Genomic DNA, 22,907 nt, shown 5'->3' on the forward strand with positions numbered 1-22,907 from the left:
TTTGCAAATGATTTACCATATAATCCACTGTCACTTGTCTAGTCAACAAAATTGTTTCACGTGCATCCTCAACGTGTTTTAATATAACCAGAATGCAGCTCATTTTTGACTCATCCTTGTATTAACTGATCTTCCTTGCATGCATATGAATATTGCCCTATCACATACAGCATTGTACTTCAGGATGGATCCTGAAATGTTCTTTTTAACAATGGATGAGATGCCATTTAACTTCAATTTGTTATTTTTGACCTAGTAGACCATATGACTGTCCAGTTCAAACTTGCCAATTTTCCACTCACTAATGAATAAGATATTGATCTTCAAGCATTCCCTTTTAGTCTGACAGCTTCCAATATTCCTAGAGTCATACTTTATACATTCCATGTTCCAATTACTAATGGATGTTTACAGCTGTTTCTTCTCATTTTGAATTATGCCACATCAGCAAATGAAGGTCATTCAAGCTTTACTCCATCCATATCAGTACGGTCAACTCTACTTTGAGGAGGCAGCTCTTCCTCAATCATATTTAAAGTGTCTTCCAATCTGAGGGACTCATCTTCTTACACTGTATCAGACAAAGTTCTATGCTGTTCATAAGGTTTGCACTAGCCAATTTTTTTCAGTACATTGTCAGGTCCTTCTTCCCAGTTTTCTAGAAGTGCCACTGAAATTTGTCCACAAGGGTGAACCTCATGGTATTTAAAATAATGGTTGCATAACTTACAGCACCACAGCAGAACAAACTGGTAGATGAATGATAGAACACGCTCTTAAGACACAATAGAACAACTATTGGTTTTTGTAAATTTCTAGTGCTGATGAGTTTGTCCAGTATGAAGATCATAAAGTATTTGTAAGCCTCATCTTTAACTACACTATTGAGGAAAGGGAACCTCTTAGAAAGATTTTTTAAATGTCTTGTGATATCCCACACAATGAAAGTGAGGAGAGTGAAGCAGCTCTTGTTGTGTGTGTAACAGGGACATCTCCTCCAAAACATTAGAATGATAACAAAAAGGCTCTGAGGAATTTCATATATGATCATCTATATATTTGTCAATGTGAAGAAGCAATTTTTAATATGAAATTTTCATAAGTCATTGGATTACAAAAATTCAGTCACTTAGCTAGATAACCTATAGTTTTAGTAAAGATGATGCCTTCTTCCAAATAATTTATAATTAGCTGAGTGGTATTCAAGACTGAAAATCTCTAGAGACTATTTGAAATTATCTATAAATGACTTGCATTAATGCAACCTTCAAAAAGCATTTTGAGGGGCACCTATACTATCCAGATTCTGAAGACAACATCCATTGAGGAAACAGTTGAACACTGATATTATCTTGTCATAGGTTACCTCCAAGGACAGAGGGAAGAGATGAGAACAAAAGTGGTCATGTGGGTGCTCTAGTTTTTCCTATAATATTTATTTCTTTACAAAAAGAAGTGCAAAATAAATATGACAAAAAATATTACTATCATAAAATCTAGACAGTGAACACATTAATGTTGTTTAAAGTACTTATAACACTTTAAGTATATTAAAAATACTGCTCAATTTAAATTCCTTTAATTTAATAAATTATATCTAGCTTCTAAAACATACATTATTAAGAACAATCCAAGAATCTGTGGCTAGACACCCAAATTCATTGCAAGTGATATGTGCAAATTTAGAATGCCTTCCATCATTCAATTCAAACACAGAGGAAGAGTAGTACATAAGAACAAACAGAACTGAACTCAAATCCCAATTCTGGGAACGTGCCAGCTCATCCACTTTGGGCAAGTTAGCTGCTAAAGTAATTTGTCACCCCTTCTTTATCTATAAAATGGTGGTTTCTACTATAAAAGTTGTACTCGTACATGGTGATGTGCTTGCCATATTTGGGCATCCAGTATTAATCCAGTATTAATGTACCATATTTGGGCATCCAGTATTAATCCCCAGCTAGAAAGATGAAGGGTGGTAGACAATTCATCCAACAGAACCCCAAGAGGAAGTCAGCTGCTTCTCATGATAAGAGCTGAGCTATAAAACTGGCTGAGAGCCTTGTGGCCAGCAAAGAAGAACTATGAGGTTCATCTTGTCTGTGAGTTTGATCGCTACTACCCTTGCAATTGCTCCGGTCCGTTTTGACAGGTAAAGTTTCCTGTCTTGTATTCTAGTCTTCTTTGTGGGAAGAGGATTAAGGAATGTTTCTTTACAGTTCACATTTTTCATCTTTTATGTTCTTAAAGGGAAAAGGTCTTTCGCATGAAACCCAAGGATGAAAAGCAAGCAAACATTATAAAGGATTTGGCTAAAACCAAGGAGGTAAAGTATTTAGAAGAATTTTTCCCATTATCTTAGAGTTGTTTTCTTCTGCTGCTGTTGCTCCTCCTCCTCCTTCTTCCTCATTTTCCTCTTCTCTTTTTAATGACCTTTCCAAGAGAAGGTCCATTTTAAAAGGAGACTCTTAATGTTAGATTAACCTTTAAAATCCAACCAAACAGATTCTACTGAGTGGATTCCAGCTCATGGCGACCCTATAGGACAGAGTATGACTGCCCTGTAGGATTTCTTGTATGAATCCTGGTATGGTGCTGTAGGATAAGCACATGACCTCAAGGTCGGTTTGAACTGCAACATGGGTGGTCCAAACTCACAAGCCAGCCCGCAAATCCCTATACAGGGTTGCTTTGAGTCAGAACCGACTCGACAGCACACAACAACAACAACAATCTTTATACAAAAGCAGACTACTACAATTTTTACTCACAGAGTGGTTGCTGGGTTCATATAGTTGACCTTTCAGTTAGCATCCAAGGGCTTTAATCAATGTGCCAATTTTATTGTTATTTTCAAGTGCCATTGAGTCGGTTCTGACCCACAGCGACTCTGTATAGGGTTTTCAAGGAGCGGCTAGTGAGCTTGAACCACCGACCTGGTAGTTCAAACAGCTTTGCCATCTAGCACATTAACCCACAGTGCCACACCAGGACTTCTTTTATCTGGCTGTTGTTATGTGCTGTTGGAGTCAGTTCCAACTCATAGTGACCCTGTCAAGGCTGTAGATTTTTACAGGAGCAGAAAGCTTCATCTTTCTCTTGTGGAACAGCTGGTAGTTTTGAACTGCTGACTGTGAAATTAGCAGCCCGATTTATAACCACTACGCTACCAGAGCTCCCTTCTTTATTTGGCTAACACCTACTTATTCAAGACATGGCTTGGCAGCATTCATTATAGAAAGCCTTCTTTAACTATCAATTCTTGTGACCTACTTTGACTCTTTGTCCTCCATATGCACCTGTCCTAGCCCCTGGAATTGGTTGACATTTTGGAATATAAGGCTCTGTCACCTACATTAATCTGCTTGCTTCTCATAAATTCCTCACTAGCCTTTATAATGTGGCACCTAGTTCTATGCCTGGAGCTTGGAAATGCTCTGAGCTCTACAATCCTGCTCCACATCACCTTGTTAGAACAGAGAAATTGCTATTGTGATTAGATGGCCCTGCCTAACTCTCCTTTAAATCATGTATTCGTGATGTCCAGTGCATAAATTTTAATGAAAGCAAACAATCAGATTGTTTAGTTCATCACAGTCTCAAATTGTCAAACAATTGATTGACCTAGAAGTTGAGTGAAATACACCTAAAAAACAGCCAGGCAGACTTAGAATGTTACAAGCTTAGTATGATTTGTAGAAATTAGGCATTTGCTAGGTTGGAGAATTATACCTCATTTGGTTTAACAAACTGATAGTGTTTTTAAAGAACCACAAGAACTGGAATCTTCCCAAGGTTTTTATAACCTAAATGTTAAGTTTCTGGAACCATTCACCTGATTACTGAAATTCTCAGCTCAGGAAAGAGAAAGACTTAGTAGTTGTTAGCTGCCTGCATGTCTTAGACTCATACTTATTTTAACAATTTTTACAATGCTCCCAGAAGAGTTGGCCTAGCCCCATTTTCCAAGAGAGTGGACTAAAATTCAAAAAATGTCAGTAACTTGCCCAAGAATATACTGAAAGGAAAATGACAGAGGCAGGAGATTACGGCATCTGTTGGATACAAACCGTCCAGAAATTCCAGAGTCCCCAGGGGCATTTGTCTTGAGGCCTGACTGAGGGGAAATTAATCTAAATTTTCTATTAGAGCCAGATGCTCTGTTTAAATCAATTGTGACACAATACCAATCAACCCCAAACAAGAAAAGAGATTAGGCAAAAAATGAACCATTCTTTCTTCATTTATAGATACTATGTCTTTTATTATTATTATTATTATTATTATTATTATTATTATGCACTGAGTGATAGTTTACATGGGAGAACATGGGCTTTATACCATCATTTCATTGCAATGATTACAATCTTCTCCATGCATTATCATTCAACAGTATTTGCTTCTATTCCCTCTATTTTGTTTTGGGTTTTTTTGTTTGTTTCTTTGGTTGGTGTGTTTTTGGGGGTGGGGTGGGGTGGGTAGGTTGTTGTTGTTGTTAAGTACCGTGGAGTTGGTTCCAACTCATAGTGACCCTACATAAGGTTTCGGAGGTTGTAAATCTTTATGGGAGCAGACCGCCTCATCTTTCTCCCGCGGAATGGCTGGTAGTTTCAAACTGCCGACCTTAAGGTTAGCAGCCCGATTCGTAATCTCTATGCTACCAGAGCTCCTTGGGGTAGGTAGGTACTATGTCTTTAAAAGAAGCTCCAGTGGCATAGTGGTTAATTGCTCAACTGTTAACTGAAAGATCAATGATTGGAACCTACCAGTCACCCTGCAAAAGAAAGCTATGGCAGTCTGCTTCCATAAAGATGTGTAACAGTTCTACTCTGTTACACACGGTCGCTAGGAGTCAAAATCTACTCAACAGCAATAGGTTTGGGTTTGGGTTGGGGCAGGGGCATGGTTATGTTTTTAAAAAAGCAATTAGCATAAACATTTTCTTACCCACTCCTTAATAATAGCTTTCAAATATATTTGTACAAATCTTATAAACACATTAAGAAGAGGATCCATATCTTCATCACCACTGAAAACCAGATTCCTCTCATGGTGATAATATATAATCATGTATAACAAATATACATTGGGTGAGCAAGTAAATAAACTGTAACTAACACTGAATTCACCTTCGCAGCTTGACTTCTGGTATCCAGATGCTGCCCATCATGTAACCGCTAACATGATGGTGGATTTCCGAGTGAGTGAAAAGGACTCCCAATCCATCCAATCTGCCTTGGAAAAAAACCAAATGCACTATGAGTAAGTCCTAAGTAGACATTCAAATGTGTTGGATATTAAAAAGTTTGAGATGTCTTGAAATGGGGATTAAAGTATTGTTTGTTGGTTGCTATTGAGTTGATTCCATCTCAGAAAGAACCTATGCATGCAGAGGAGAATTGTTCCTTAGGGTTTCAAGGCAGTGACCTTAGAGAAGCAGATCTTTAGACCTGTTTTCTGAAGTGCCTTGGAAGTATTTGAACTGCCAAACAGTAGTCAAACACTTAACCACCCAGTGACTCCTGAGCAAAGTATTACAATGAACTATTTGAACCCTGGTATGGTGCTATGGGATAAGCACTGGACTGCTAATCACAAGTTCAGTAGTTTAAACCCACCAGATACTCCTCAGGAGGCTGAAGAGGCTGTCTGCTGTGTTAAAGATACTCAGAAACTCTATACAAAGTAGCTAGGCATCTTAATTGACTCGGTGACAGAGAGTTTATTTTCAATTAGAACCAAAAAAACCTAAAGCTCTTTGAACAATTATGCCAAACAGACTATTAAATCCTGGTTATAGATAAGCACTGGACTGCTGACTACAAGGTCACCGGTTGCTCCTCTGGAGGAAGACAAGGCTTTCTGCTTCTGTAAAAACATACAGACTCAGAAACCCTATACAAGGTCGCTATGAGCCGGAACCAGCTCCACAGCACGTAACAACAGAAATAACATAGAGGTAATGAGATCAAACTTAGCAGCTCAACCTCCATCTTAAGTTTGTTCTGGCAAGAACATGACAATTACCTATGTCTACATCTCCAAAAACCAGCTGCTCAAAAGGTAGGATCCCACATGAGTGTAGAAGAAGTTTAGCATACAACATCACTACTAACAGGTAATCAGAGCTCAGAAACTATTGGGGACTACCAGCACCATGTTGGTTCATGTATTTTAATTTCCCTGGTACATAAAAAGTGGCTCCCCAAATGGTGCTTTCTTTAAGTTAGAGATATTGGCATGTGAAACATATAATAAATAATTCTTTATAAATGAAAGTCCCGGTGTGGTGCTGTAGGATAACCACAGGACCACAAGGTCAGTTTGAACCACAAGGTCAGTGGTTCAAACTCACCAGCTGCTTCTTGGAAACCTTATACAGAGTCCCTGAATCGGAACCAACTTGACAGCACTTAACAACAACAAATGAAAGAGATTCTCCCTCTGAGAAAGCAAAGATAAAACAGTAGAGTAAGACTTAAATCAAAGAGGAAAGTTGTTGTTAAGTGCCATCGAGCCAGTTCCGACCCATAGCAACCCTGTATAGGGTTTCCAAGGAGCATCTGGTGAGCTTGAACCACCAACCTTGCAGTTCAAAGAGCTTTGCAGTCTGGTGCATTGCCTCACATCATCACACCAGGACTCCAAAGAGGAAAGTAAGAATCTCAAATAGCCAACCATGCAGAATTCTGGCCTTGTTGTTATTGTCAGGTGTCTTCAAGTCGATTCTGACTCATAGTGACCTGTATAGGATTTTCAAGGGAGAAGAGGCTGATACGTGTGAAAAGCTGACCTTGTGATTCACAGTCCAGTGTTTATCCTATAGCATCACACCAGGATTCCCATGTAGAGTAATAAAGGAAAGCTATGATTTACTGAGCATCAATAATGGGCCAGGCACAGGCTGGGCCCTGGGAAGCAAGAAAGGAGCTCAAACAATGATTATCCCAAATCAACATGTAATTTACAAAACAAAGTGGTTTTAGACTTTCAAACATTTAGAGGTTTATTGCTCTGGGGAGTCCTGTTTTAATTCTACTATACTTTACCATTCCAGGGTTCTCCTTTTTATTGGGACTTCTTGGACTCTCAAAACACTGCTAAACACTAGATCTTTTATTCTTTTGAACTTGTTATTTTCTGGGACTCTGGTAACCTCAAGGTCAGCAGTTCAAAACTACCAGTGGTTCCGGGGGAGAAAGATGAGGTGTTCTGCTCCCGTAAAGATTTACAGCCTCGGAAACCCTGTGCAGGGTCACTATGAGTCGGAACCGACTCCACGGTACTTAACAACAACAACTGGTAACATAGTGGTTGTGAGTTGGGCTGCTAATTTCAAGGTCAGCAGTTCAGTTCGATCCCATTTGTTTAAAATTGCAATGGAAAGCTCTGTTCTTGTCTCCAGCTGTTCCGCAGGATGAGAAAGATGAGGCTTTCTGCTCCTGTAAGATTTACAGTCTCAGAAACCCTATACAGGGTCACTGTAAATTAGAACTGACTCCATGGCACACCACCACCACTACCTTAGTGCTTTAACTCAAAAGGCCTCCTTATTCTGACAAGCACAAAAAAAGATAACTTTTAAGTCATGCTGCACAGTGGGATTTACTGTGGCTCATCACCTCTTGTTTGTATTTATAATATTGCTACAATATCCTTAATAAAATCTAAACTATATTGAAATTAAGGAAAGACATACAGAAGACAAGTAAACCAAACACAATCCCTGTTCATGGCTGAAAATGCAGGCTATTGTTTTTGATGTTTTTTGTTACTGCTAGGAATTTTGTTGTGATAAGAATTTTAAAGTTATTAAATTTGGAGACCATAATTCAAAATCAATTTATACCAGCATTTTACCAGTTGCCACCAAGTTGATTTCTACTCATAACAACCTTGTGTATTTAAAATCCATAAGATTTTAAAAGACGATTTTTATGGAAGTAGATCGCCTGCCCAGTTTTTCCAAGGAGCTTCTGGGTGCAATGGACCAACCAACCTTTTTGTTAGCAACTGAGTGCATTAACCATTTGCATCTCTCAGGGACTCCTACACCAGCACTTTAACACTTTTTAATTACTGTAGTAGTTTGAGCCCTGAAGTGGCACTGTAGAATAAGCACTGGACTGGTAACTGCAAGGCTGGCAGTTCAAACCCACCAGCTCTAGGAAACCCTGTATTGGGTCACTATGAATCAGAACTGACTTGATGGCACACAGCAAGACTGTGCTTTTCTATGCTTTTATAAATTGCATGATTAAAATTAGAAATAAAGTATAAATATACCTCCAAGATCTCAGTTCGAAACTACCAGACATTCCGCGGGAAAAAGATGAGGCTTTCTGCTCCCGGAAAGGTTTACAGCCTCGGAAACCCTATACAGGGTCGCTATGGGTCGGAAACAGCTCGACAACACTTAACAACAACAACAATAAAGATCTCAGAATTCAGTATTATACACATTATTGGCAATCTGCTTATTTGTCATTTGGATGACATTTTGATTCTTCTAACAGATTGAGCTAAAAGAAATCAACTCTCCATGCTACATAACCACTGGCTTCTCAAATGAATGCCTTGGTTTTTGCACTCTTCACTTTATTTCATTAATATAGACCTGATCTGGATTCCTATAAACCACTAAATTCATACAAAGTATCCAGACCATAAAAAGACCAATCCCTGAAGAAAGGCATCAAGCTTAGCAAAGTGGGGGACAGCAAAAAAGAAGACCCCCAACGAGACGGACTGGCACAATGGCAGCAGCAATGGGCTTAAGTATAGCAGCAGTTGTGAGTATGGGACAGGACTGGGCAGTGTTTCATTCTGTTATGCGTAGATAGGGTCTCTACAAATTGGAAACAACTCGATGGCACTTAACAACAAATCCAGCCCAAGCTAAAATAAAGTCGTTTCTGGCCAAATTTTATGTAATTTGGCTTTAGGAGCATGGTGAAGTGAGACTTTAGGTTTTTGTTAATCCTGATGATATAGACAAAAACCTAGTTGCTTGACATGAGCATGGATAGTGGAGTAGCCACTGTGACAAGAGTTGAATTAGACAGGCAGCTGACAGGACTACTTTACTAAAAAACCTGGGCTTCAAACCAGTTCATTCTGGCTCTATACCCTGCTAATGGTTTGTCATTTTCACCCCAGATACACATTATCAGAATCTACATTTTAACAAGATTCCAGGGTGATTCTTATAGATCTGTCAAGTAATTCTTAAGATCTTGTTATTCAAATTCAAAATTTTCAAATTTTTGAAATGCAAAGTTTCAGGAGGGAGTAAACCCAGAATGAACCAGTTCAAAGCCCTGCAAAGAACTCACAGCAGCTCCTCTTCTCTTTGGTCATCTAAGTTTTCCTGGTGTTGTTGTTGTTGTTAAGTGCCACTGAGTTGGTTCAGACTCATAGTGACCCTGTATAGGGTTTCAAGAAGTTGTATTGGTTTGAACCACAAACCTTGAGGTTTGAAGCCCAGTGCTCATCCTACAGCGCCATACCAGGACTCCATCTTGGTTAGAACAAATGAAAAACCTACTATTCCTAAGAATCTGGATTAAACCTCTATTTGAGTCCGCTGTAGGATAAGCACTGTACTGCTAATTGCAAAGTCAGCAGTTCAAACCCACCAGCTGCTATGCGTTGGAACTGACTCAATAACACTTAACAGTAACAACAACAAATTCCCAGAGACTGTCTTGCTATCTACGACAAGACTCAAAGTGTTAAACTACCTATAAAAATTAGTTTTATCTAATTAGAACATGATTTCTAGAAATTGGCCCAAATTAGCCACAGTTGTGGGAAATCCACATAATTAGATAGATACTTTCCTCAGAAATATAAATATGTAAAGTGATCTATGCAGACAAGAACTATTTAAAATCTTGTCTCCAAGTACTAATTATATAGATAATTTTATTTGCATATTAATTATATGTGTTCCTTGGTGTCAGTCAGTAACAGAAGAGGATTCTAAGAACAGAAACATCTGGTTGGACTCAGGCACCAGGCTGAATAAAACTATATTAAGAGGCTGGTTTGACACAATGATTTACTTAGACACCCTTCATTAGACAGTGCATATAAACCACTATTTAGCTTAAAGCATCTGTGTGTCATATATTTTTTTTAATTTTCAGAAAATTAAATGACTAAGACAGATTTGATTTTTAAAGCAAGTATGCTCACGTCTCTTTTATTTACACTTTTGTAAAATCATAAAAGGCAAGCCCCAAAAACAAATACCATGCATACAGTAACAGACCTGAGCAGACTGGTAAATAAATGTCAAAAAGAAATCACAGCTATTAGACTGAGCCAAAAAGGGCAGATACCATATTATAACTCATCAGTTAAAATCCTCATTTTATGATGAACTTTTCTACATTTTAGACAGTCAATCTTTAACATTCTCTTTCCTTTCATCAAAAGTTAAAATGAGAAAATAAAGAGTTGTTAAAGAAAGGCAGTCCAGAAAATAATTAGTACTATAACAGTAAAACTTTAAAAAGAACAATACACCAAAATCTTATTAAGAGCCTTATAAGATTATGAATGAAATGCAAGAGATAGGTGCCAAGTGGACACATGATAATCACTTCATATTAAAATCTAATCACCCAACAATAGTCACACATTCATATCCCAAGTATATCCATAGTCCTGCCAAATAAAGTGTCAGTCAAATTAATCATTATCATGTGCCATGCCATTCATTTTTCTTCCTACTCTACATTTGTATGTATGACTTGATCAAGAGTAAAATATGCATATTAGTAACTACTACAAATGCTCAAAGGAGCTCTGGTAGCGTAGTTGTTACGAATTGGGCTGCGAACCTTAAGGTCAGCAGTTCGAAACTACCAGCTGTCCCGTGGAATAAAGATGAGACTTTCTGCTCCCATAAAGATTTACAGCCTCGGAAACCCTGTACAGGGTTGCTATGGGTTGGAACCGACTCGACGGCACTTAACAACAACAACAACAACAACAAATGCTCAAGGAGCTCTGGTAGCTTAGTGGTTATGAATCAGGCTGCTAACCTCAAGGTCAGCAGTTCAAAACTACCAGTTGTTCCATGGGAGAAAGATGGGGCTTTCTGCTCCTGTTAAGATTTACAGCTTCAGAAACCCTGTACAGAGTTGTTATGAGTCAGAACCAACTCCACGGCACATAACCACTACCGCCACAAATGTTCAAGAATTGTTGGTCATGGTGAGAAGCAGGAGAGCATGGGAAGCAAGGAAATAGGAGTGGGTCCAGTCCCATTTAGACCACAAATTAGACATTCAACACTGACAATTTCTTTAACTTTTCTCAACCTCATTTACCATATGTGTAAAAGAGAGATAATAAATATATGCACACACTGTGGAACAAGGGATTATGACAAGATTCTCCTTTCCCTCCTAGTGAATAAATAAATGTCTTAAAACTTATTATTCAACACAAAGATGTGCTTGAAATGTTAGGAAATCCATGACAGTAAATGCAATTCAACGTGTGGTTGTCATTTAGGGAGATATTAGGGACAAATGGGCACCGTGTACACCTGAAATAATGCTATTTTAGTAGCCCCAGCACTGTAGGATAAGCACTGGGTTGCTAACCAAAAGATTGGTGGTTCAAATCTATCAGCAACTCTTTGGAAACCGTATACAGGATTGATATGACTTAAATTAACAACAACAACATCTTGCTGAGAAGGAACCTTGATAATACAGTGTTAAAAATCTTGGCTGCTAACCTAAAGATCTGCAGTTTGAATAAACTAGCCACACCATGGGAGAAAGATGTAGCAGTCTGCTTCCATAAAGATTTGTTTCGTTGTTAAGTGTCATCGAGTCAGTTCCAACCCATAGCGACCCTGTATAAGGTTTCCAAGGAACAGTTATAAGATTATGACCTTTAGAACCCTATGGGCAGTTCTACTCTGTCCTGTAGGATTGATCTGAGTAGGAATCAGCAGCAATGGGATAGGTATCTAGCAGGAATATGGGCATAGAGAGTCCAAACTAGCGTATAAAGTCCCATAACAACAATTCTGTCTTCCTGAAACATCCTTCCCCACTGAATATACATACACAGACACACACACAACAGCCTACAGCAGTAGAATACACTGGCCCTCTTGTTGTTGTTATTGTTAAGTGCCATTGAGTTGGTTTCAACTCATAGCAACTCAGTATACAGGTTCCAGTGATTATCTGGTGAGTTTGAACCACCAACCTTGCGATTCAAATGACCTTTGGGTCCAGCGCATTATCCTGCAGCACCATACCAGGACTCCAGCATGTAGCATACTCACCTGTAAATGCTACAAGTAATGAAATATCACTCATGTCCCTAAAGCAGTGCATCTCAATGTGAGGCTTACTGTCCCATTGGATTCCTGAAATCCTTTCAAGATGTCTGCAAGGTCAAAACAATTTTCTTCATCATATCAAGATACTAGCCTTTCTTACTGTGCTGACATTTGGGTAAATTTGCTGATGCCTGAGCATTCAAGTTTCTTGCTGTTGTTGTTAGGTGCCATCGAGTCAGTACCGACTCCTAGCAACCCTATGCACTAGTCCTCCTTAATTAATCAGCAGAGCAAAGGAACCTTGAAATAGACAAAGTAGAGTTGATCTTGCTTATTCTTTGAACCTCATACCTGCCTCCTGGCCTTGAAACACAAGTTTGTATGATTGCTGGTCAATAGCATAAACCTCACCGGAACCTCTACAGACTAACAAGAGAACATAGCCTTGAGGACAACGCCTTGTTATATAATGGCTCACAGCCAGGGTCTGGAGTCAAGCGTGTCTGGGATTCAAACCTTTTGCCATTTATGCCAATTTGGAGAATCTACATTAAAATAGGGATGATAATGTTGTTGTGTTAAGTGCTGTCTCATCAGTTCCAACTCCTAGCAAACTGTATAGGGTTTTCTAGGAATGGCTGGTTGGTGGGTTTGAACTGCCAACCTTGCAGTTAGCAATGCTGTACTTATCCTACAGTGTCACACCAGGACAGGGGTGATAATAGTGGTACCTGACCAACAGTGCTGATAGCTTAATGATGTTCTCATTATTAGATTAAAGGAAAGAATGCAAATACAGTGTTAAGCACAGTACTTAGCACACGGGCAAGACTCAATAAACATTAGCCATTAGTATGGCTGAGTCCACAGTGATTATGGATCATTCCACTTACATTTAGGAATTTTTTTTCACAGATTAAGCAAATCTTGGCGCACTAAATTAATATTTGAGAGAAAGTTATTTGGTTTCATCAATTTGAGCCTAGAAGGAAGAGCTCATGAAAATAACATCTGGCCCTAGTTGTTAATTTCCAGCCTTAGGGTTCATTTCCAGTCCCTATCAGCAACAATCTGGTAGGAGTTCTGAAGTCCTCATGCAGCTGCATTTGTGGCAAGGTCATATTTCAACTCACATGATTTTCTTTTGCTGCTATCACTAGAGCTAAATTGATACAAACCAGTCTAAAAATATTCTTCAAAATGAGCTTCCTGTGACTAATTAATACTGCCTGATGTTAAGAACCAACTTTAGGGACCATGATATTTCTCTTTGCCTGGTTCCTTCACTTCTGTTAATGCAGGTGAGGCAAAGCCCACATGCCTTCTTTCAAGTTTAAAATAATTAATTACATTTGTAGTGACCACCCAAAATGTAATAGCAAACCTTCTCAGGCTTTGCATGAGTTTTAGTTACAGCATGCTGCACCTGATTCCCAAATTATTGCCACTAATGTATTTGCTCAGAAATCCCAGATTCATCGTAAGTCAAAAGCAAAGCATACAGTGAGTTAGATATAATGTGCATAATAATATGCTTGTCAGCACTGTTAATAGGAATCAATATTCATGAGCAGTGTTTGGTCCCATGTGGTAAATAAACTCTAATTAGGAGTACGCACGTTGATGTTCTGCATAAGAACTCAGATCAGTCAGTCAATCAGCAAGAAGAAACCAAAAAGTCGAGTGTCACATTTCACCATCTTAAAACATTGAAGAAATCAGAGAACCAAACAAACTACAACACACAGCCAAAACCTGGCTTAAAGACATGTTAAGTCTGTACACCAATTGTTCTTTTTGTGACTCAACTACACTATTATACAGAGGTTTTCATGGAGTACCACCACATTTTCATCTTTCACTTCATTTCATCCTTACCTCAATTTTGAGTGGCATGTTTTGTACCACTGTAAAAGTGAAACATTGAAGCTCAGAGACATGAATTAACTTACTCAAGATTACATGAAGTATTAAGTAGTCAAGCTGTGGTTGGGTCCTAAGAATGTCTGAATAGAGGGCCAGCACTTTTCCCACTGGTCACAGCTTCCTTATCTGACAGAATGTGTGGAGACAGAAAGCTCATGATATACATGCTATCCTAAGTTATTAGAATTGTTGTTGTTAAGTGCCATAGAGTCGGTTCTGACTCATAGTGACCCTGTATAGGGTTTCTGAGGAGCAGCTGATGAGCTTGAACCACTGACCTTGCAGTTCAAATGGATTTGCAGTCCAGTGCATTAACCCACAGCGCCACACATCTCTCCCCCACAAAAGACACTCCCCTCACTAGTTAACAAAGTAGACAAATACATGTACATGCCATTAGCAAAAATAGAGGGACAGTTTTTGTTTGTTTTTTATTGATATGGAGTGAATTCAAATAAGAAAATTGTTAAGAGAAATATACCTTCAAAAATATCTCTTATCTTAAATATTTTTATTGAAATACTTTTATTATAAATCATAGTTCTCTGCCCTTTAAAATAGAATATATTGAATAGGGTTTACCTTTTAAGAATGAGTATCATTATAAACAAAGGAGCTCTGGTAGTGTAGTGGTTGAGTTGGGCTGCTAAGCTCATCAGCAGTTCGAAACTACCACTTGTCCCATGGGAGAAAGATGAGCCTTTCTGCTCCCATAAATATTTACAGCCTCGGAAACCCTATGCTCTGTCAAGTCAGTTCCAAATCATAGCAACACTGTATAGGGTTTCTGAGGGGTGGCTGATGAATTTGAACTGCCAACCTTGAGGATCAAACCAACAATGCGGTCCACCGCTTATCCTACAGTGCCACACCCAGACTCCAAACATCATATTTCATACTTAATAGTGAAAGACTTTTCTTATTGTTGTTCTTAGGTGCCATACGGTAGGTACTGATTCCCAGAGACCTTATGTACAACAGAACGAAACAGTAGTGCACCAAGCTCACTATCATTTCTACCTTTGAGCCCACTGCTGCTGCCACTGATACAAACCAACGCATTGGGGGTCTTTTTTTTCTTCTTTGACCCTCCATTTTACCAAGCATAATGTCCTTTTCCAGGGACTAGTCCCTCCTGATAATATGTCCAATGTATGAGAGACGGAGTTTGGCCATCCTGGCTTTTAAGGGGCATTTTGGTTGCACTTCTTCCAATACAGATTTGTTTGTTTCTTTGGCAGCCCATGGCACTTTCAATATTCTCCTCCAACACTATTACTCAAATGCATCAAGTCTTCTATGGTCTTCCTTATTCACTGTTCAACTTTCGCATGTATATGAGGTTATTGAAAATATCATGGTTTGGATAAGGCGCACTTTAGTCCTCAAACTGACATCTTTGTTCTTCAACATTTTTTAAAAGTCTTGTGCAACAGATTTGCCTAACGCAATACGTTGTTTGATTTCTTGACTGCTGCTCCCATGAATGTTGATGGTTGATCTGAGCAAAATGAAGTCTTTGACATCAACCTTTTCTCCACTTATCTTGATGGTATTTGTTGGTGGCATTTTGTAGTACCATAGTGAGGATTTTTTCGTTTCTTTACATTGAGGTGCAACCCATACCAAAGTCTGTGGTCTTTGATCTTCATCAGTATTTTAAGTCCTGTTCACTTTCAGCAAGCAAGGTTGTATTACCTTCAATAGATTGTTAATGAGTCTTCCACCAATCCTGATGCCATGTTCTTCTTCATATAATCCAGTTTCTCAGATTATTTTCTCAGCATACAGATTGAATTAGTTAAAAGAAAGAAAGAAAAAAAAAAAAAAACAAACAGAGGCTATCAAACAAGATGGCAGATCAGGTAGAAGTGCAATGAGGATCTCCGTCAGCACTAACACAGAATACCAGAAGAAGCCGTTTCAGGGGACGATACCAGAACTCTGAACCACATATAAAGGAACATTCAGAAAGTTTGAAGGCCTACAGCCAGTAGACTTGGTAGCAGAAGCAAGAAATCTTGTGCTTTTGGAGATCCATCAGATTCAGCAGCTCCCGAGCAGCCATCCTGGGCGAGATGAAGCAGGGGAAGGATCAGAGCAGCCATAGACTGACAACTGACAGAACCAGAGATAAAGGTGTGAACATTCTTTTAAAATTTTTTTATCTGTTCATTGGTCTTTTGCAGTCTGCACACCTCCACTCTGGTTACTAGAGGAGGTGCCTGAGGGAGTGGCCACCCCACATCCCCACCCCCCTGAGGGTTCCAGGACACATGCACACAAATTTCCTCAAAATTTAAAGGAACAGTTGCAACTTAAAATCAAACGGCAGCACAAAACAGCCACAGCCAACCCTGAACTGTTTATCACTAGGAAAAAGGCCTGATCGGGGGTTGTTGAGTGGGACAGGCAGACTAAAAAGGGAACAGGCCAAACATTAAATCCTGAGTTATGTCATAACGACCAACATAATGAAATTTCTTAGGTGGCCTTGAAGGCAAGAAGCCGAAAGAGGGTGTTAAAATCATACTCATATTAGGCTACAGATTTTTTTTCTCTTCTCTCTTTTCTGTGATTATAGACTACAGCATCCAATCTGTCTTGTTTTGCTGTTGCTGTTTTGTTTTGTGGTCCCCTCTCTACCTTGAGGAGACTCTTTCTCTCCGTACATTACCCAAGAAAAGACAGCAATTGCTGTAATATAGTCAAGCTATAATGACACCCTATAAAATCCCACAATCCAAGCAAGAACCAATACCAGCTGCCATCATACCAGGTAGGCAGCCAACACCTGCAACAGTTACTCTAAATCAAATAATAAGAAGAGTGAAAAGGGAAGTCCATCTCCTGATCATATCTACCTGGAGGCAATCAAAAAGCATAAAAAATACCAAAACACACACTCATCTAAGTATTAAGGCCACAGCTAACTACTGAATATGCCCAAGAAATATAAACAGATGACAATATCAGCACATGTCCAGAAATGAGGTAAAATGTCTGAGACAAATGATCTGGAGGTAAACCTACACTCCATACTGGAAGGAGGGCAGGCCTTGGAAATGCCTGAGAAGGAATTCATAAAATGATAATAAAATGTATCAAAACACTTTACAATGGAGTTTAGAAAAATAAGGAAGGAGTCACGAAAGTGCTACAGGAACAATCAAATAAGATAGATACAGCATTGGAAACAATTCAAAACCTACAGAAAGGGAGTATATGGACTGAGAACCAACAAGAACAGATAACAACCAGAGATTGACATACATGGCAGCACCACCCAGAACTCAATCGACAAATTGAACAGTCAAGAACAGAATAAAACTGTAAGAACTACTTCAGAGGATTTGGGAGATCAGTCTATGATTAAAACAATTACAATGTGAAAGAAGGTAAACACATAGGAATAGACACCAAGGTAGTGAGAAAGTCAGGTAGATTACAGGATAAAATAGACTGTCTTAAATGGAGGGAAAAGTTAATGGAATATAAGGTAACCACAACAGTGGGGATGGGGTGGGAGGTTTAGGGGGAGAGGGAAGGAGGTGATGGTACAGCACAAGGTAGAGGGCAGACACATCATAGTTTGGGTGTTGGGGAGGGCAATACAAGAAAGGGGAGGGGTGGAAGAACAAGGTAAATAGGAGAACATTGAGACAGGTTTGCATGGGCTAAATGGGACAGAGGTAAATAGTGATGCATGCTCAACCTTGGAACAACAGGGCTCTGGGATACAGGATCTAGGCATAGTTTGATGATGAGAAATAATACTAAGATACTTGACTGTCTTATGAATATTGGTTTCCCTTGCCTACTATTGTAAAATAGACATTTTAGTGGGGTAGAAAGGAATGATGGGAAACATGATTACAGAAAGCTTGTAACTTATAACTAAAAGGGGTTCTAGAACTTGCCCAATAAAATAAGCCTCTTCCGGAGCCTTTGCAGTGTATAGGACCTTAGGTGGAATCCTGAAACCCATCCAGAACCTTCTAAGGTGGAACATATCCACTAGAAAGGTCAAGCAGACCAGCCTGGAACAGCTAGAGCAACAAAAGATACATCTTCAAAGAAAGATCATCAGGAAAATCCCAAAACAACAATGGCAGCATGACTGACTACTAAAAGAATAAGCAAGCTGTTTGCAGGGAAGCCATCAAGACAAGCAATCAAGTTAATTCAGGGCAAACCCCCTCTAAGACTGAAACTCAAAGGGAACACATGAGTAGGCATGTAAGCTTGCTGATGACAACATTGGTCTACTGGTGAGTTGAAAAGGGGGAAAGGCAGCAATGAAGAAATGGGCTGAGTTCAACTACATTCCATAGATTCCCGTTGACCTGGAGATGAGAGAAAGAAGAGGAAGGGCTGGGTGGTCCAAAGTGTGGTGGAACCTGGAGACACCTGAGCCCATGGACAAGGACATAGCCACAGAGGGCTAGAGCTGAGAGTGAAGCATCCAGCTGATATGAAGTGAGGGTCGATGCACAAGTACACCCAAACTTGCAGATAGTACTCATTTGATCTAGCCTCGATGGCCTGATAATCAAAACTCAACTAGAGGAAGATTTTAAAAAAAAAAAACAAAACAGTTTTTGATCAAGGAAATGAGGGTAAATTTCAACAATTTTATGGCCTTGACCTATACTCCTGGAGGTAGTATCTCCTAATACCAACAGAGAGGGAAGGAGTCTTCACATCAAGTAACAATGCTAGCCCCTCTGTACACAAAGCAGATGGGGATGGGCAACTTAGATATTGGCTACCTAAAATGAGGGGACAACAAAGGAATGAAGTGACTGGCTTAAAAGGTTTTAAGAAGGAGTTTAGTTTAAGAGTCTGTGGAGGAATAAAGCTTCCCCACTGAATAGTTTTTATCTTGTCTAGATGGTTCTCATTAAAAGAGATGGGAATAAGATTCTTATGATTCGATAGTAATAGTTATCATGACTAATTGCAACTGTCACAATTGTAATGGTAGAAGTTTTGTATCAAAAATGGGGGAGTAGTTAATCTTACAGTCCAGAAACAGAGGACCCTAGGACCATCAAGGGAGAAGAGCACAAGCAGAATAGGGGACTTATCCAGAGAAGCAGTAACACCAGAGATGGAGGTAGAGATGGGGACATAAAGATAGGGAGCAACTGAGGACTCTAGATTCATGGGAAGAGAGGGACTGAGAGCTGGTGGCCAGGAGGCAGACTTATAAAATGTGCCTTTTGGTGGTGTAAACTATTATATATATCTGAATATTAAAAAAAAGAGAGAGAGAGAGGTAAATTTGGTACATGGAGGGGATTATAATCATTGCAATGAAACAAAGTGTATAATTTGTTGAATGTAAAGTTGATGATCTGCCCTGTAAAATTTCACTCAATTCACAATAAAAACTTTAAAAAAAAAAACCTGGAGCACACCTTTCCTTATTTTAAACCATTCATTGTCCCCTTGGTCTATGTACAGGTTCCTCATGAGCACAATCAAGTATTCCAGAATAATCATTCTCCACAATGGTGTCCATGGCTTGTCATGAACCACACAATCAAAAGGCTTTGCATAGTCAGAAAACATAGGGAAACGTCTTTCTGGTATTTTCTGCTTTCAGTCAGGATCCATCTGATGTCATCAATGATATTTCTCTTTCCACATCCTCATCTAAATCCAACTTGAACTTCTGGCACTTCCCTGTCAACGTACTGTTGCAGCCATTTTTGAATTATCTTTGGCAAAATTTTACTTGTATACAATATTAATAACTATATTAATCAGATAGTATCCAATGGTTTCTACATTCTGTTGTATAACCTTTCTTTGCAATAGGTACAAATATGGATCTTTTCCAGTTGGCCAAGTGGCTGTCTTCCAAATTTGGGGCATAAATGAGTGAGTGTATCCAGTGATGCATCAGTTTATTGAAAGACTTTCATTTGTATTCCATCATTTCCCAAAGCTTCATTCATTGCAAATGCCTCCAGTGAACCTTGGAATTTTTGCTTCTGTACCATTGGCTCTTGATCATATGCTACCTCTTGAAATGGTTGAACTTCATTTCTTTTTAGTATAGTACTCTGTGTATTCCTTTTATCTTCTTTTGATGCTTTCTGTATCTTTCAATAATTTGTCCATGGAATTTTTCTTTGGTCATTTCAGCTTGAGAATGGCTGAGCATGTTCTTCTCTTTCAGTTTCTTACTTAACTCCAGGCCTTTGTACATTTCATTAAAATCATTAATTTTGTCTTATCAAGCTGCCTTTTGAAATTTTCTGTTCAGCTTTTTTTACCTCCTCATTTCTTCCATTTGCTTTAGCATTTCTACACTTGAGAGCAAGTTTCAGAGTCTCTTTTGACATCCATTTTGATTTTTTTTTCTTCTTTCTTGTGTTCTGAATATACTTTTGCTTTCTACCTGCTCACATTTCTTCCTATAAAATGTTTTTTATGTCATCCCAAAAATCTTCTGGTCTTTGGTCATTAGTGTCTAATGTATCAAATCTGTTCTTATGATGATCTCTAAATTCAAGTGGGATGTGATCAAGGTCATATTTTGGCTCTCATGGACCTGTTTTAATTGTCTTCAGCTTCAGCCTGAACTTGCTTATGAGTCTCTTTTCACAGTCTGTCCCTGGCTATGTTTTGCCTGATGATACGGAGCTTTTCCACCATCTCTTTTCACAGTTGTAGTCAACTTGAATTCTTGTATTCCATCTGGTGAGGTCCATGTATATAGTCATCTTTTATTTTTTTATTTTTTTAAAAAAGGTATTTGCCATGAAGAAGTCATTGGTCTTGCAAAATTGTATCATGCAAGAGCTCCAGCATCATTTCTATCACTAAAACTATATTTTCCAAATATGGATCCTTCCTGGTTGCTTCCAATGTTTGCATTCCAATTGCCAATATTTATCAATACTTCTTGATTTCATGTTTGATCAATATTAGATTGAAGAAGTTGGTAGAATTCTTCAGTTTCATCATCACTGGCTTTAGGAGTCGGTGCATAAATTTGAGTAATAGTTGTATTAACTGTCTTCCTTGTAGGCATATGGATATTATCCTATCACAGACAGTGTAATACTTCAAGATAGCTCTTAAAATGTTCATTTTGATGATGAATGTTATTGCTTTCAGTTTGACATTCCAAGTATAGTAAATCATGTGACTGTCATATTCAAAATGACCAACACCAGTCCATTTCAGCTCATCAGTGACTAGGATATCTTTATGTGTTCCATTTCATTTTGGACAACTTCTAGTTTTCCTAGATTTACACTTCTTACATTCCATGTTCTGATTATTAATGGATGTTTACAGATGTTCTGCCTCATTTTTGGTTGTGCACATCTTCACATGTAGGTCCCAAAAGCTTTACTCCATTTGTGTCATCACAGTCAACTCTACTTTGAGGAGGCAGCTCTTTTCCAGTCAAATTTGGGTGTCTTCCCACCCTAAGGGCTCATCTTCTGGCAGTGTATCTGACAATATTCTGGTGCACGTGTTTCAATATTCTAGATTCTTTTGCTATCTGATTGTGTTCCACTGCTGTTCATAAGGTTTTCAATGACTAAATATTTGGAAGTATTCCATCTTGCTGTCTTCCTAGTCTGTTTAAGTTTGGAAACTCAGCTGAAATCTGTCTACCATGGGTGACCCTGCTGGTATTTCAAATACCAGTGGCACAGCTTTATTGCATTCTCTAAGCTTCCTGAGCATGCAACTGACTCAATGGCACTTAACACCATCACCAAAGCTGTCAGTAGTGACTATGATGATGCCAGTGGTAGACTAGAAATATTCATACTAAAGTCAAGGAGAAAATAAGTAAGAATGTGCTCTTTTACCACTAATATTCACCATTTTTCAGAAAGCTTTGTTGGTGGTGGTGGTTAAGTGCCATTGAATTGGTTCCGATACACAGTGACCATGTAAAAAGTTTTCAAGGAGCAGTTGGTGGGTTTGAACCACCAACTTTGTGGCTAGCAGTCCAATGTTTATCCTACAGCACCACACCAGGACTCCATCATAGGAATTAGTGGGCTGAAATGAATCGGTATTGAATCTGACAATCAAATGGTTTTGTATGCTAGGAATATCTAATTTATGGTGAATAACCTAGCATTCATCCTCAAAAAGAGCATTTCAAAATCTGTCTGGAAGTATAATGCTATCAGTGATAGGATCATATCCAAACATCTACAAGGAAGATAAGTTAATATCACTACTATTCAAATTTATACACCAACCACTAAGGCCAGTGATGATGAAATTAAAGAATTCTACCAACTTCTTGAGTCTGAAATTGATTAAATATGCAATCAAGATGTATTAAAAATTATCAGTGGTTGGAATGTGAAAGTCGCAAACAAAGAGGAAGGATCGTGTTTAGAAAATATGGCCTTGACGATACAAACAAAGCTGGAAATCACATGATAGAATTTTGTTAAGACTAATGACTTATTCATTGAAAATACATTTTTTTAAAAACATGACTATACACATGGACCTTACCAGATGAAATACACAGGAATTGAATTGACTACATCTGTTGAAAGAGATGATGAAGAAGCTCAACATCATCAGCTGAAACAAGGCTATGCGCCAACTGTGGAACAGACCATTAATTGTTCATATACAAATTCAGGCCGAAGCTAAAGAAAAAAAA

The 22,907-nt window shown here is 38.7% G+C and overlaps 1 protein-coding gene across 1 annotated transcript in view; it reads left to right on the plus strand.

Moving 5' to 3' along the window:
• Positions 1-2,079: 2,079 nt before the first annotated feature.
• The window catches only part of CPA3 (carboxypeptidase A3 (mast cell)), a 57,891-nt gene continuing 37,063 nt past the window's right edge, over positions 2,080-22,907 (plus strand). The window contains exons 1-3 of the mRNA XM_006874393.1: positions 2,080-2,152; positions 2,251-2,326; positions 5,138-5,262. Coding sequence (XP_006874455.1) covers positions 2,085-2,152; positions 2,251-2,326; positions 5,138-5,262 — 269 coding nt within the window. The 5' untranslated portion in view covers positions 2,080-2,084. The remainder of the gene's footprint in view (positions 2,153-2,250; positions 2,327-5,137; positions 5,263-22,907) is intronic.

Source organism: Chrysochloris asiatica, unplaced genomic scaffold (assembly GCF_000296735.1).
Source record: "Chrysochloris asiatica unplaced genomic scaffold, ChrAsi1.0 scaffold00274, whole genome shotgun sequence".
In the NCBI taxonomy this organism is placed as follows: Eukaryota; Metazoa; Chordata; class Mammalia; order Afrosoricida; family Chrysochloridae; genus Chrysochloris; species Chrysochloris asiatica.